We start from the raw sequence: 16805 nt of genomic DNA on the forward strand, positions 1-16805 counted from the left end.
GCTCCTTATGTGATTAAAGCTGCCATGTGATAAGTTTTTAAAATGGCAGTCAAATGCTCTACCACTGAACTATATCACCTTTTTAAATGGCTACTGAATTTTGTAAACACCGTAGACAAACCACTGGCACATTTATGCCACTCACTTTCTTGTAAAGTTTCTATGTTAGATTCCATTCTATAGCAGAGTTTAGCAGTAAAAGTTATTCCTAGCTACATGTTTACATGTACAAAGTTTCCATCTGCTTGCAGAAGCCCACTGTATTTGCTATGTCAGTGCAGATTATGAAACAAGTTCTCAAGTGATAAAGGAGGGTCACATACTATGAGGAGCAACTGCACAATAAAGGAATTAATACACCCACTCTTTGCACTACAGCACCTGGTAGTAGACGGTCACTTCAGAATTTGCATCCCCTTTGTTCAGGGTCTTCACTTTGCACAGCAGATGAGCACCGGGCAAGTCCATCACCCGGAACTGAACTGGACAGGGATGTACCAAAGGAAGGAATCTCAATGTTCTGAAAAAGTCCACAGATCAAAGTGTCAGCTGTCAACTCACTCCTTAAGCCAATACACAGTATGATCTAGGCTCAGATATTATAAACACGTGAGCATGTCTATTTCATAAAATACAAAAATCACATCGATGAAGACCCACAAGAGAAAAACTTAAATTTGAGGCAGTTGCTGATGACCCGAATGGGTTGGGTCTTAATTTTAGGAAGAAGTTATGTTTGTAATAGGGCTGCAGTGTTTAATAAATGAATTGGTTAGATTCATTTAGAAAACCTTTTAACTGACTAAACAAGTGTCCAGGTTGATCAGATAGTATGTGTTTAATGTAAACACCATCCTAAGAGAGGCACCACTACCTTTTTTTCACACAGGTGGGAACACCTCTAAGATGACACCTGCTACAACACTTGCATGCCACCTAAAACCCAAGAGAATATGCTTCTGGCTTCAGGAATACTCTTTTTATTCATATATAATTTTAACTGATAGGGTAATCAATCATATTCATGAGATCAATTAGCATTATTTTCAACTGGTTTGCAGTCCTAGTTTTCAGTGGTATCTCTCCCATTCAAGTTTTGGTCATGCCTCACAGCCTAATATATATTCTAATATAATGTATAAATATACTTACTGAACAACATAATCCAGAAATTCTTTTGATTCCTTAAAGATAAATGATATGTATTTTAATTTCTGAATATATGTACCCAAAGCCAAAATTAGTCCACACAAAACTAAAGTATTTTGCTCACACTTAAATCTGGTGTTCTCAGCACTGAAGAAATAAATTGGATAGAAACAATTTGTGGTTTCTGGCTCTAAGAAACAACTCATGCTTACCACCAATATACAATCCTTAGTCATTTTCCAAATTATTCTTTACTGGCCTTTACATGAGCCTATTAAGGATACGTTCCTACCATGAAAAAAAGCCCTTCCATTATTACATTGGGGGTTTTTTTGCCTCAAAAACTTGAGACCAAGAGACAACCCAATGGCCACTCTGTGTAAACACCAATCGTTTTGTCCCATACCACACAACAAATACTTTGTGAGAGAGCACACTACAGCAGCAAAGCTTCATGGATTCCAAAACACCCTGCAAATCCTTCTCTGAACTTCAAAGAAATCTGACAGATGTCTCATGTGGAAACCCTTTCCCATGTACCCGTCTAAACAGCTGCAATATAAGCAGAGTGTCATCACTCCAAGAGTGGCATGAGAATCTTCCAGGCACTTAGACCAGCACAAGCAGAGGACAGATGGCATTATGAATTCCCTTCACATTGACTGCTTGCACAGAAAAGTAGCCTTCCTTTGAAGCTGCACAACTGCTCTCTCACGTTGAGTGGATTTTCTAGCCATAGCCTTTTGATAGACTCTATTCTGCAAGGTTTGGTTCTAAAGCAACAACAAATAGATACCATCAACATGGAGGTTGCAAACACCACTAGCTGCTGTGCTGTGGTACTAGTGTGGCAAGTCATAGATGAATAAGGCTATGCTACTTCTAGCTGTCAATCATCAAAATAAAGGATCGTTCAGAGAGGCAGATGAAGCTGATAGATCTGTACTCACAGTGCTTGTGAAGTTTCCTTGGACAAGGCCTTCTGCAAAGAGCTGGGATTTGAAAGTCTTCACAAACAATAGTAGAGAATCTATAGAAAGGCCCTTCATAAGTGTCTCATATTTGTCCGTCATAGACCACCTGCCGTGCTCCAGTATTAAGAGGCGTATATCTCTGTGACCAATAAGAAATACAGCTGAATGCAGGATAATTGAAAACAGATGGCCTCTCAAGTTCCTCCTATAAGCCAATCCGAAAGGAAGCAAAGAATGTGCAACTGCACTCATTTGAAACGCAGATGCTCAAATCTTGCTCCTTTCCTCTTTTTCATTAAAAGACAAAAATCTCCCTTAGAATAGAAACCTGCCATTCTTTTTACTCAATGAACACTGCAGCATGCATGAACTACTGTACATAAATAACAATGCTAAGAGTGGTAACCTTCCAAATGCACATGGAGAACTGAACTATTTGTGGGTGGGAAGAACCATTTCCTCAACAATAACTGTAACAAGTGAAGAGAGAATAAACCCAGGAGCAGGAAACTTAGGCCCTGAATGACATCTCAGCCTCTCTTTGCCCCAGGGCAACAGTTAGGGGGGTCCCTCCCCCCAGGTTTAACACCCCTTCCATGCCAATTGTGGATCTGACGGCGTTAGGTACCATTTTGACAGTTGCCATATGTTTTGTGTGCTTTTAATTCTGTTGGGAGCCGCCCAGAGTGGTTGGAGAAACCCAGCCAGATGGGTGGAGTATAAATAAATTATATTATATTATATTATTATTATTATTATTATTTCAAGAAACGGGAGTGCTCACACCCATACCACCCCTAAAGCAACTGGTGAGGAGGTGGGTCTTGAAGCTCCTTGTGGTTGGGACAAATTATTTCCATTCCCTTCTCAGAGTTCCCCATCTGCATACCCACCCTCAAATACATTCTTGCAAAGCTAAGGAATCTTTACGATCAGTAGCGATTTCCCCTCCCCCTGTGGACTCCCAGCAGATGAGCCACTTCCCTAATAGACAGAAAGACAGGCCATTGCAAAGCTAATTCTACTACAGACTCTCCTTATCATGGACTCTGATTTAGACAGCTCCTTTAAGGGTGACAGATGTTTGCTTTCAGGTCCACTACACTGCAAACCCCAGCCCTTCCCAAAGGCAGCTTATCAGACAGCCCAGGGGGATTTCGATTTGGGCAGCAGAAGAGATGGGAATAAAAATGCTCCATCGTGTATCACAGCCATTATGCTGCAAATGCAGCTGGTAAACAAATCGCAATGGTATGTTGCTGAGAAAAGCATTAGTACAGGATACCAGTACAATGCACACAATACCATGGTTATCAGAGGTTGACCCCAAAAATCAGACGTTCATGCTGCATCTGTGTTTCAAACTACCTTCAGAACACCTAAGGGCTAGAAAGGCACACCATTTTCACAGAAAGCATGGAAGGGGAAGCACAGCTTCCAGGTGTTCACAAGAGTCAACACATGGTCACATTGAACACCCTCAAAACTTCCACCCCCTGTCTTGACCCCACAGATCTCCTGCTCCTTTCTTGTTCTTATAACCCAATTCCTTGCCAAGAATGCCCTACAAAGAACAATGAAAATGGACAAAAAGCAAAGGAAGCATGTTCATTCACATTTCCACAATGACTTGCTATCTCCACAAATCAACAATACTGTATATGTTTTTATATTGTTGTAAACTGCTGTGATACAGTAGTATGAAAATATTTTTATTAAAAAAACACAAATAAATAATAAAATCAGAACTGGGACTTCTCCCAGAAAGTAAACCCAAGCCTGCCTGTACTGTTTCAAACACTTACTTGGCCAGAGTCTCTGGCTTGATGAGGATGTTGAAGTAAGTCTTCTTCAACTGCTCAGTTATCATTTCAAAAACTTCTGGAGTAAAACTGAAGTCTGCTAGGTGGTCAATGATGAGTTGAAACAGCAGCTGGGAGAACAAAGTAAAATGCTGATTCCCTAGAGCAGTAGACTAAATAGGATCATTTTCCCAAAAGGAACCCAAAGGAAAAAATCCCGCCAACACTTACAGGAAGCTTGTGATTGAATCCTTTTACGCGAATGATCAGTCCATGCTCTCCGGCTACCAGCTTGTATTCCAACTGAGCAACATCCGCCTCATAAGCAGGCTCAGCGAGGTTGTGTGCGAGGATGTTTACAAATGTATCAAAGAGCACAATGCTGCACACAGCAATTTTTTTGACGGGAAACAAAAGTAAGAATGTGAATGAGAGTCCTGCATGGAAAGGCACTCATTCAAAAGACAAATGCCACTCATTAATTTAACTTATATAGGAGTATACAATCTCAGACCCTTTTAGACAATTACCTGCACTCTTGACATTATGGTTTCTGCAATCAAACACAGCGTTTGATATTTTACCATCACCCACCACCTAGTATTCCATGTTTATTAGTAACAGGGATGCTCTGAAGCACCACAGAGGCTTGTTACAGCAGAAAAATAAGCTAACCAAAAGGACAGACAAAAAGACTGCAACCCTTACTTCTCGGCAGACTGCTGGATCAGCGGTGAGATTAGATGGAAACGGATATAAGCTGAAAGAAATGGTTATAATGAGCTATAGCAAACAATGGGGAGCTTTCGTCAAGCCATTATTTCTCTTTGGGACCTCCTGACCTATGGTTCCCAATCTCTTTTAAACAGATTATTAGACCTACCCACTGCTGATTAAATACAATGAAATCTAAAGGGCATGCTAATATACAGCCAGAAAGCTTTTGATTGGCAAGTAGTCTCTCTGAACAGGGAAAAGGAATGGTGTCTGTATGTTGCTGGATAAAAGAAACACAGCTTCCTACCCAGTACAGGAAGGGTGAGTCAGCACCTCTGCCACTGGCTAGCAGAAGGCAGCTGTAGAGCAGTGCCATTCCACAGATCAGTGACTGAAACACTGCCCAAAAATTCCCAACCATGGTAGCCAGAGTTAAACATCCCAAGTCCAAACACAATGCTTAGGTTAACAACCAAAATGTTTCACATCTTCATTTTCTAAAACTTCAGACACCAACAAGCTAAGCTATGTAGAGCCAGCAAAATGAAAATAACTTGGTGCTTTACGATGCCAATATACTGCCTTGTCGAGTCGAAAGAAGGGATGGAGAGCCTGTGGTCCTCCAGATACTGGTGGACTACAATTCCCATCATTGCTGACCACTGGCCGTATTGGCTGGGCTGATAGGGCTTGGATTCTAACAACATCTTGATAGAGACAGGTTCACTACTATTGGTGTAAAGGCTACTACTGTTTGATTAAAAATGTATATACAAACACAGAAATTCATTTCAGGAGAAGGATCTCAGCACAAGATGCATGGACATGTCATTTAATTTTTTTATCTATGTCACTACTGAAACAGATGTTCTAAAGTTGCATCTGGATTCAGTGTAAGGATGTGTGTCTGCCTTAAAACAAAAAGCAAAAAAATAAATTCAAAATAAGCTATATGAAAAGCCCCAAGGAGATAAGTGCAATCTGGAATGTCCTGTGTTTTGTAACCTAGAAGTGTATTAAGTTTTATTAAAAGACCTATAAAGGAGTTACCTTTAGGGATTTTGAATTTATCATCCTTCTTGTACCACAAGCAGCCTTGTTGGGTGCTCAGTATATTGACTGGATATTCTGTCTGTGGGCAGTCAGGGGCCTTCAGAGCAAAATCAGTTGCTAAAATTAAGGAGGAGGAGTTACTGTTGCATACCCACATGTCAATGTAACAAGTACATATCAATCTCAAATAAATCATGCTTAAGTGCCAAAGCATCACTGTGAGGATTGAAGTGTTACTAGCTTAACAGTTATTTATGGTCTGCTGCACAAATGCACAATAAATTTCTGATTCTGCTGGATTACACTCCCTACCAATGCTTTTTTCTAGAAAAACAGGTGCCAGTAATCACCATGAAGTTCTTACAGTAAGTGCTACACTTTTTAACAACAAAAAAGAGGTGCTGGTACTGCATACCCTCGAGTATCCCCTGAAAAAAGTGAAGGGAGAGGGGAACGGTTAATCATTAATATTATCTACACATAGTAAATTCCGGCACTCTGCTAGGATGGTTACACAAGCTCAAACCCAAAAATGCAGTTATTTGCAAAGTCTAAATCAGACAGGTCAGGAGGCCGTTTCCTGTCTAACCAGCTATCTGAAACTGCTGATGTTAGTTACAGGTCAGAAGGTCGTTTCCTGCCTAGCCAAAAACTGCTGTCAACTAAAAACCACTAGCAAGATGTTTCCTGCTTTGCTTCTGCTTTAAGTAATGCAAGATAAGAAGAGATACGAAGGGAATGCTTAGCTAGCAAAAGAATACACGTGTACAAGGAGGTGGGAGGGGGTGCTTACTGAGCAGAGAAAATGCTTAACCAGCAGAAGAAGTGCTTAGCTAGCAGCCTTAGCCAGCAAATATAGATGTGCCATATAAGGAATAAGTTGGAAACTTGCCAGCTGATTGGGGAAGTTTTGGGGGGAGGTCTGGGAGGTGGGTAAATACTCTAAAGTATAAGAAGGCTTGCAGATGCGTATTGCTGGACAGTCAGATTTCAGAAACTATATTCTGCTGACTGTCTCTGTGCACAGATTTGCAATAAAACTCTTTTCTCCAAAGAAGAAACTTTCCTGGAATTTTTTTATTCTCTTCTCGGTCCTGGGGACGCGGGTAAGCAATTCTCTGGCAAAGTAAAGGGCATAAGCCTACAGCTTGGTGCATTGGCCGGGAATTGCCCCACCCCAAGGGGGCCGGGAAGAGCCAGGCTCGACCAGGTGAACAGCTCGGACCGGAGTTTGCAGGCTTCAGCGCGCACCCTACTGATTCGTGGGGGAAACCGGCCACACCGCTCCTGAGTAGGGACCTCGGTCGAGGGAGGAAAGAGGACTGGCCAGGAGGGAATCCGCAGCGGAAAACGGTAAGCCCAAGGGACAGGGCGTGGGCCCCAAGGAAAAGGGGGGCGAGGTCTGATCAAGCCTCACCTGGTTGTGCAGAGGGCCGCCAGTAAGGTTGGGTACAAGGGAAACAGAGGGGAGAACTGGCCGATTGCAGTAGTTTGCCGCCAGTAAGGTTGGGTACAAGGGAAACAGAGGGGAGAACTGGCCGATTGCAGTAGTTTGCCGCCAGTAAGGTTGGGTAAAAGGGAAACAGAGGGGAAGTTGTATTGGTGTGTTTTGTGTGTTGCATGTTGAAATTATAATGGTGTGATTTGTATGTTATATGTTGCATGTCAGATACTCCAGTGACTGAATTGTTGTCAAGTGTGGGTCGGGGCCTAGCGTTCCCCTTGGCCGAGCGATTGCAGGGTTGTGCGTTTTCTGCCAGGGCGACCTCGTGCAGACCACAATCTGTATCGTGTGAACTGTGAAAGAATTTACAGCCCAGTCAGGTGCGGAGTATCTGAAAAAAAAAAAAAAAAAAAAAAAAAAAAAAAAAAAAAAAAATGGGGTCTGGGGCAAGCCAATGTAGTCCTCTGGAATGTTTTTTAAAGAACTGGAAAGCGGCCACAAAGCATGATGATTGGGGAATCAGATTGCGAAAACAGAGAATGAGGACATTATGTGAAGTTGACTGGCCCGCACAAACTAATTGGCCGTCAGGAGGAAGCTTTGATTTGCAACTAATCAGCCCATTATACCAGAACATATTGAATGTCCACCCCGACCAAATCCCTTACATTTCTACTTGGAAAACCAATGTAGAAAAGAATCCACCGTGGTTGAAAGCCTGCCAAGGCGACGCCCCACGAAATACAATTTGTACAGTTCGACCGGCAGGGAAGGCAGAAAAGCCCCCGGTGATACCAGACCCAGAAGATGAGGAGGGGGGAATCATCAAACCGCCACCACCCTATGCTCCACCAACTGCCCCTCTAGCAATTCCCCCAGGCCCAGGTCCCCAAGCACCGGGAGGAGCTAGCCCCCAGCCTGAACCCCCCAAGGCTGATGAATCAGAAGAGGAAGAAGAGGATGATGAGGAATTTGTAAAGGGATTGGTTGAGTTAGCAAAGAAGGGAAGAGAGTGGACTCAGTATCAGTCTTTGAGATTGCAACAGTATGTACAACCCTATGCGGAAAAAGTGGATGTTAGCCCCCACGTGTTGGCTGCAGCAGGATGCTCCTCAACACAAGGGAAGAAATGGCAGAAGGAATGGATAGAAGCAGCAACCAGGGCAGCCTTCCATAAGTCCCATGAGGCACAGAAAAAGGGTGGGGTCGGAGTAATGCCCCTCCGAAGGGTTTATGACCCACCGGGACCTCCAGGGCCTGGTGGGGCGGAGGCACCACGGACCTACACGGTCCAGCATATACCCTTTTCAAGTGCAGATGTTTGTAATTGGAGAAATCAAAATCCTTCCTTTGAGGAGAATCCAGCTAAAATTATAAAATTGTTTGAAGGGATTTTTAAAACCTATAATCCCACTTTTGATGATGTGCAGTATTTGATGGATGCGCTGCTAACCACAGAAGAAACTAGGCGAATCCATGTTGAAGCTCGAGTACACATGAGAGCACAGGGAACACCGGATCCAGACATTATAACAGGATACCCTGATAGTACCCCGAATTGGAATTATCAGACTGCTGATGGCCAGAAAACCCTCACTACCTACCGCCAGAACGTATTAAATGGTATGAGAAGGGCAGCCAGGAAACCCACCAACTTTGTGAAGGTCAGAGAGGTAGTGCAGGGGAATGAAGAGGCCCCAGGGGCTTACCTGGAACGCCTGAAGGAAGCCTACCGTCAGTATACTCCTGTAGACCCAGATGAGGCTGCCAACGCCCTTATTGTAAAGGCTGCTTTTGTAGCTCAGGCAGCGCCCGATGTCCGCCGAAAAATTCAAAAACACGAGGGGTTCATGGGCCACACCCTTGAGTGGATGTTAGAACTGGCTCAAACCACTTACAATCAGAGGGAAGAAGAGGAACAAAAGAAAAAGGAGAAGTATCAAGCAAAGAAGTTGATGGCATTACAGGCCACCGCACCCATCCCTCAGAAAAGAGGAAGTGCCCGGGGAGGAGGGCAAGGCCGCCTGGGGAGGAATCAGTGCGCCATCTGCCGGCAGGAAGGGCACTGGAAAGGAGAATGCCCACAGGCCCACTTAGGAGGGAGAGGACGAGGAGAACGAGCCCCAGGCCCAACCCCCAGGGGACCTGGACAGGAACTGAGACCTTGGTCATCGACAAATGCCAGCAGGGGTAGAGGACGTGGACAGGGACCTCCCTGGTACCCCTCAGCCCAAAGGCAGCCCGGCATGATGAGCCTGAGAGAGGAGGAAGAATACTAGGACAGACCGGGCCCAGCTGCTTTAGGTTCCCGTGAGCCCATGGTCAAAATACAAACAGGGAACCAAACTATCCCCTTTATGGTTGACACAGGAGCCGCCCACTCTGTTTTGCCAGTACCAGTGTCCAAGCCCACCAAGCAAACAATTAACATAATAGGAGCTACAGGCAAATCACAAAGAGCCCCATTCCTGCAATCTGTTGTCTGTCGCCTGGGTGGCCAAGTAGTCCAACACAAGTTTTTATATATACCAGAGTGTCCCATCCCATTATTGGGCCGAGACCTGCTATCAAAATTGCAAGCCCAGATTTCCTTTCAACCGACAGGAGAAGTGACAATGACTACAGGGCAAACAGGAGAGCTTTCCTTAGAAGTACCCTTAAGGGAACACTGGCGCTTAATGATGGTAAAAGAAGAGGAGGGGATTATTCCAGAAGACCTCCTGCAAAAAGTAAACCCTGGTGTATGGGCAGAAGGCAACCCGCCCGGAATGGCAAAGAACATCCCACCTATAATAGTCAAGCCCAAACCATTCGCCAACCCTGTGGCTGTGAACCAGTACCCTATCCCCCGGCGAGCTGCAGAAGGAGTATGGGTACATTTGGAACGGTTACTTCGCCATGGCATCCTGAGGCAGTGTCAATCTCAGTGGAACACCCCACTCTTGCCGGTGAAGAAGGAAGATAACTCGTATCGTCCGGTCCAAGACCTCCAATTGGTCAACCAAGCCGTGGAAACCCTCCACCCCAATGTGCCCAATCCTTACACACTGTTGAGTTTAATACCTCCTACTGCCTGCTATTTCACGGTACTGGACTTGAAGGATGCATTCTTCTGCTGCCGTCTGGCAGAGGAAAGTCAGCCCCTGTTTGCATTTCAATGGATGGATCCAGGAACAGGCACCAAGGTGCAATATACGTGGACGAGGCTTCCACAAGGTTTCAAGAATTCTCCAACCCTTTTTGGGGTAGCATTGGCCTCGGACCTGTCTAGCTTCCCCACCAGCCCACACAGGGTCTTGTTACAGTACGTGGATGACCTTCTTTTGGCCTGCTCAGACGAGGACACGTGTATGAAAGCCACCAAGGATTTGTTGAATCACTTGGCTGAAGCAGGATACCGGGTATCTAAGAAGAAGGCCCAAATATGCCTACCCACTGTAAAATACCTTGGATTTGATATATCCCATCAGCAACGGACCCTTAGAGAAGAAAGGAAGCAAGCCATTATCCAGATTCCAGAGCCAAAGAATCGCAGAGAACTTCGTGGTTTCTTGGGCTCGGCAGGATTCTGTAGAATATGGATCCCTGACTTCAGCACAATTGCCAAGCCTCTGCACGAGTCAACCAGAGGAACTGAAAAGGACCCCTTTGTGTGGGGAGAGGAGCAACGGCAGGCCTTCAAGGATCTGAAAAGGGCATTGCAGCAAGCACCAGCGCTGGGTATCCCAAATCCTGAGAAGCCTTTCTCCCTGTTTGTGGATGAAGACCAGGGAACAGCAAAGGGAGTGCTATGCCAAAAATTGGGAAGCTGGCAGCAGCCCGTGGCATACCTATCTGAGCGCCTGTCGCCTACAGAACAAGGCTTACCGCCGTGCATGAGAGCAGTTGTGGCAGTAGCCACCCTACTGAACAAAGCAGACAAATTTACTTTTGGCCAAGACACTGTTTGTGTGACTCCGCATGCAGTCCCAGCACTGCTTGACATGAAGGGTACCTATTTCCTCTCCCAAGCGAAGATGAGGAAGTGTCAGATGTTATTGTTGCACCCACGTTTGAAGTTCCAGGTCACCACCGCCCTCAACCCAGCTACCCTGTTGCCGGTAGGAGAAGGGGAGGAGCAGACGCACGACTGCATTGAAGTAATGGACGAAGTATATTCCAGCAGGCCTGATCTCAAAGACAAAGCAGACCCCCACTGGCTTTCATGGTTTGTGGATGGAAGCAGCTTTGTCGAGGCTGGGCAGCGAAAAGCAGGCTATGCAGTGGTAGCCCTGGACGACCAGGTGGTCGAAGCAAAGTCACTCCCGCCTGGAACATCGGCCCAGCTGGCAGAACTAACTGCGCTTACCAGAGCCCTGAGCCTGGCAAAGGGACAGAAGATAAACATCTATACTGATTCTAAGTATGCATTCCTGACCTTACACGCCCACGGAGCCTTATGGAAAGAGAGAGGTTTGCTTACCTCCAGAGGAAACCAGGTGGCCCACCCACAAGCTTTGTTGAACCTTCTGGATGCTGTATGGGAGCCTGAAGCGGTAGCGGTTATCCATTGTTATGGACACACAACTGGACCAGGGGAAGTGGCCAGAGGAAATCGATTGGCAGACAAAGTGGCCAAGGAAGCAGCTCGGGAACTAGCCCCCATCCCGGTTATCGGAGCACTAGTCCCAGAAGAGATTTTAAGCACCGCTGACAAGCCAGCTTATACCAAGCAGGAAAAGGACACTGCAGACGCCCAGGAACTGACATTGACCAAAGAAGGATGGTACCTTACCCCTGATGACAGGATATGGATTCCAGAGTCTCTTTCGCGGCAAATAATTCAGAGGTACCATGATTCAACCCACATAGGACCCGATGCTACAACCAAGCAGCTGGAAAAATGCTTCTATATAGCCCACCTCTACCAACTGGCAGCCCAGATTTCCAGGAAATGCCTGCTGTGTCAGAAGAATAATCCCAGAGCCGGACCACTGGCTCCCCTAGGGATTCAGCACAGTGGAACGGCACCTATGGAAGATCTTGTCGTGGACTTTACTGAATTACCCCGTTGTGGACTGCACCGCTACCTGCTGGTAGCAGTGTGCACCTACACCGGATGGGTCGAAGCATGGCCCACAAAGACTGAAAAGGCATTTGAAGTAACCAGGTGCCTGCTTAGGGAAATCATCCCTCGCTATGGATTGCCAAGGTCCATAGGATCTGATAATGGACCAGCATTTGTTCATGCAGTCCTACAGGGGCTGGCAAAAGCGCTCCAGATCAACTGGAAGCTGCATACTGCTTATAGACCCCAGAGTTCTGGAAAAGTAGAGAGAATGAACAGAACTCTAAAGAATCAGCTGTCCAAGCTGACACAGGAAACCGGGTCTAATTGGGTGGCCATGTTGCCCTTGGCATTACTCAGGGTCCGCAGTCTTCCGTCAAAACGGACCCACTTGTCACCTTTTGAAGTTCTGTTTGGGAGACCAGTCCCATATGTTAGAATGTTACATCCGTATGTTAGCCAAGATGTGCAACTGAATAATTATGTACAGTCACTCTCCCGAGTTCTTTCTTATCTCAACAGGTGGACCCAGGCTCGCACCCCATGTGTGTTGACTGAACCGTTCCATCAGTTCGAGCCAGGTGATGAAGTGTGGGTGAAAGACTGGCAGCGAGCCCCCCTACAGCCCTGCTGGAGGGGACCATACACCGTGCTACTCTCTACTCCTACTGCTGTGAAGGTTGCCGGCATCACCCCGTGGGTCCACCATACTCGAGTGAAGAAAGCCATCTCGGATTGGACAGTAACACCAGATCCAGAGAACTCCCTTCGGCTGACCATCTCCAGACGCCTGGCAGACGACCGCTCTGCTGATATCACACCGGAAGCTGATATCTCAACGCACAGCTGAAGAATTGGATGGGAGGGGCGCCCGCGGGCAGCGTCCCCAACTCCGTGCCAGGACTAACCCAGGAAGCTCACCAGGACATTTAATATTTCCATAGGGACTTTCTCTTTTCTTTTTGTTATCTGCTTTATGTCCCACAGCCCTGACCCCACTGAGCCATACCGCATTTATTGGCCTGATGGACTCTGCTACGACTGGTTCGTCTTACCGGTGGTAAGAGATGGTGTGCTCTATGGCTATTGGAAACTGGGATTTGATGAGATTGCCGTCTTAAAACACCCCACTGCCCCGTTGTGGCTCCTCTCCCACACCACTGTCCGGCATGCGTGGATAGTGCTCATACGGGAAGTTGCAGAGACGCTCGAACTCTATCGAGTTCTGGACCGCTTTTGCTGTTGTGGGAGGGTAGTCAACTGTTATATGGGAGGTAGAGCACTGTACCAACCTCATTTGATAGACCAGGTCCTACTCTTAATGCAGGCGATAGATGGGACGGAACGGGGTGGGAGCCTTAACCAGGTGTGCATTGAAATTGCTAAACAAGTGGTTCAATCCACCCATCAGGGTTAGCAGAAAAGTTGACCCACGTAGTGGGAGCATCAGCTCACCAGTGGACTCTCATCCTTGAGGCTCAACAGATAGTCGGGCACAAATATCAGTGAGCTCTTCAACAATGAGCACACCCCCTGAATATTGGTGGGAGGAACCATGGAAGAATTGGGGTTGGTGGATAGGGGTTATCTCAACCGCTCTTGTCATATGGATGTGTGTTTTCTTTTGCTGGCATGAGCGTCACCGATTTTGTGGGAGGGAACAACCAGCCCCCATCCCCTTGACCCTTCTGGTACTAGCCCTACTTGGGTTGGGTCTGGGAGATGACTCACATATACGGAAAACCGGCCGGTCAGAGCCCTATCATCAGATTTGGAGTAATAATACCTATGTTAGAGATATAGATCGTTTCTCTTCTATGCTTAATCTTTCTGAATGCTGGGTTTGTATGCATATCCCTCCACAATTTAAGAAGCCTGGCATACTACTGCATAGTATTCCAATAAATGAGTCATTTAGAATTAGTAATCTTATGTCAGATGGTCGCACCTATTCACCCCCAGTGTTTCTGTCACTCATGGAACAGGCACCTCGTTGTCTCCGTTTCAATCATAACAGCAGCAATTTTTTAGGTCACTATCCATATTGCAATTGGACTTATGAGTATATTAACGGATCCTCCTGCTTCCAAAAAGGTACTTCCATTTATGATGCTATGTGTGTTGATTTTTATACTTGGTTTACCTGGATGACGGCGCGCAGCAGATCTAACTGCCTGCTCCAGTCTGATTTGTGGTTGCTCTGCGGCACAAGAGCCTACAAAGAAATCCCCTCTGCCTTTTCTGGAACCTGTACTTTAGGAGTAGTCGTACCCCTGGTGTATAAGATGGATAAGCTCCCAACAGTCCGTCTGCGTAACAAAAGGGACGCGAAATCACCTATTAACCAGTATACCGGCACAGCCATCTCTAGGTCCCTTCTACCCCCTTTGGGTGTAGCCATGAATTACCGGGATCTGCATAGATTGGCAAACTGGACCGAGGCTTTGTTTAACTCCACCATCTCGGCCTTAAAAGCAATTAATAAGGAAATGTCAGAGATAAGGGAGGTAGTCCTTCAAAATCGTTACGCTTTGGATGTAGTCCTTGCCTCTAAGGGAGGAGTTTGTGCCTTAATTCATTCCCATTGCTGCATGTACATTTCAGACCAGTCAGCAAATATTTCAGCCACCATCAACCACATGGAAACAATGATAGCTGCAAACCCGCTGAAAGCCACAGGGAGTGATGCATGGGGTTGGATGTATTCCTGGCTCCCTGATGGCAGTTGGCTCAGGAATGTTATAGTATTATTAGCAGGACCTCTATTAATCCTTTTGCTTCTTTGCCTCTGTATCCCCTGCTTATTGCAATGCTTGCAGCAAATGATGCAAAGACTCCTGTCACGGAAGCTAGGACCCACAGTCATCGCTGTGATGAGGGAGTATAGGCCCATACCCCAGAACGAACCTAAGTATTAGGTTGTTCAGAAGAAGAGGAGGGAGTGAAGGGAGAGGGGAACGGTTAATCATTAATATTATCTACACATAGTAAATTCCGGCACTCTGCTAGGATGGTTACACAAGCTCAAACCCAAAAATGCAGTTATTTGCAAAGTCTAAATCAGACAGGTCAGGAGGCCGTTTCCTGTCTAACCAGCTATCTGAAACTGCTGATGTTAGTTACAGGTCAGAAGGTCGTTTCCTGCCTAGCCAAAAACTGCTGTCAACTAAAAACCACTAGCAAGATGTTTCCTGCTTTGCTTCTGCTTTAAGTAATGCAAGATAAGAAGAGATACGAAGGGAATGCTTAGCTAGCAAAAGAATACACGTGTACAAGGAGGTGGGAGGGGGTGCTTACTGAGCAGAGAAAATGCTTAACCAGCAGAAGAAGTGCTTAGCTAGCAGCCTTAGCCAGCAAATATAGATGTGCCATATAAGGAATAAGTTGGAAACTTGCCAGCTGATTGGGGAAGTTTTGGGGGGAGGTCTGGGAGGTGGGTAAATACTCTAAAGTATAAGAAGGCTTGCAGATGCGTATTGCTGGACAGTCAGATTTCAGAAACTATATTCTGCTGACTGTCTCTGTGCACAGATTTGCAATAAAACTCTTTTCTCCAAAGAAGAAACTTTCCTGGAATTTTTTTATTCTCTTCTCGGTCCTGGGGACGCGGGTAAGCAATTCTCTGGCAAAGTAAAGGGCATAAGCCTACAAAAGTACTGCTCCTTACTTTGAGATACAACATGACAGAAACCCAACTACATAAATCTGTTGAATTCACTTGTAACTGAAGAGGCAGCCTTCATTTATAAAACCTATGACAGCTTATTTAACAACATGTAAGCAAAATAATCTAGTCACATTCAATCTTATTTTAGCCATGTATGAATTCACTCACCAATGTATCTGTTTTCTTCTGGTGGGTGCAAGTCGGGATTTAATGCAAAGTCACTGGCCCACATATCATTCCAGTACTGATCAATATCTGAAAATTAATGATAAAAGCAGACAAACTTAGTACAACTGAAGCCAATGAAGATGTTCTACTTAGCGGCAGAAAGCTGTATTGACAGGGCACCCAGCTCCTATCCTCTTCTTCTCTAACGAACACCCAATTTCCACACCGTAGCAGCAGGGAGGAACTCATACACCTGATCTAGACATAATCCTTCACCATTCATAGCTCCAACATGTCATACTTTGCTAATCATGACAGAAATGTCATCTTCTCACTGCCCTCCAACTCACATCATACCTAACCATTGGTCAGGCTGGCTGGGGCTGGTGGGAGCCAGAATTCACAAACATCTGGAGGGCCACAAGTTCACCACCCCTGGCACTGAGGTTCCTTAATTATTAGGAGACTTAGTGACTTATAGGCCAACCTCACTCCAACATAACACAATGCAGTTCCTTCCATAGCCTCCCTCCGCCTCTGGAATTCTTTTGAGAAAGACTCAAAGTTGTTGTACCTTCAACACCGTAGTGTGTACCAAACCACTTCTCCTTCAGCTGACACTGAGCTTCATGGGCAGCAGAAAGCAGAATAAGGTTGGCTCGCTGAGGTGTCAGCTGGTTAAGAGCTTCAGCAATGATCTGCAAAGATGAAGGATTCAAATATATTCTTGTGTGTCCCTATTTGTGCAAAATTAAGGAGCTTTATTCTACTACTACTTTGTAAG

At 45.7% G+C, this 16805-nt stretch overlaps 1 protein-coding gene across 1 annotated transcript in view; it reads right to left on the reverse strand.

Moving 5' to 3' along the window:
* The window catches only part of NRDC (nardilysin convertase), a 38747-nt gene that overhangs the window by 7157 nt on the left and 14785 nt on the right, over positions 1-16805 (reverse strand). Inside the window, exons 16-24 of the mRNA XM_083447907.1 lie at positions 16596-16719; positions 16022-16108; positions 5693-5812; positions 4634-4685; positions 4157-4307; positions 3929-4056; positions 2100-2262; positions 1153-1184; positions 382-520 (exon numbers count right to left, since the gene is read on the reverse strand). Coding sequence (XP_083304033.1) covers positions 382-520; positions 1153-1184; positions 2100-2262; positions 3929-4056; positions 4157-4307; positions 4634-4685; positions 5693-5812; positions 16022-16108; positions 16596-16719 — 996 coding nt within the window. The remainder of the gene's footprint in view (positions 1-381; positions 521-1152; positions 1185-2099; positions 2263-3928; positions 4057-4156; positions 4308-4633; positions 4686-5692; positions 5813-16021; positions 16109-16595; positions 16720-16805) is intronic.

Source organism: Podarcis tiliguerta (assembly GCF_965153285.1).
Source record: "Podarcis tiliguerta genome assembly, chromosome: 6".
NCBI lineage: Eukaryota > Metazoa > Chordata > Lepidosauria > Squamata > Lacertidae > Podarcis > Podarcis tiliguerta.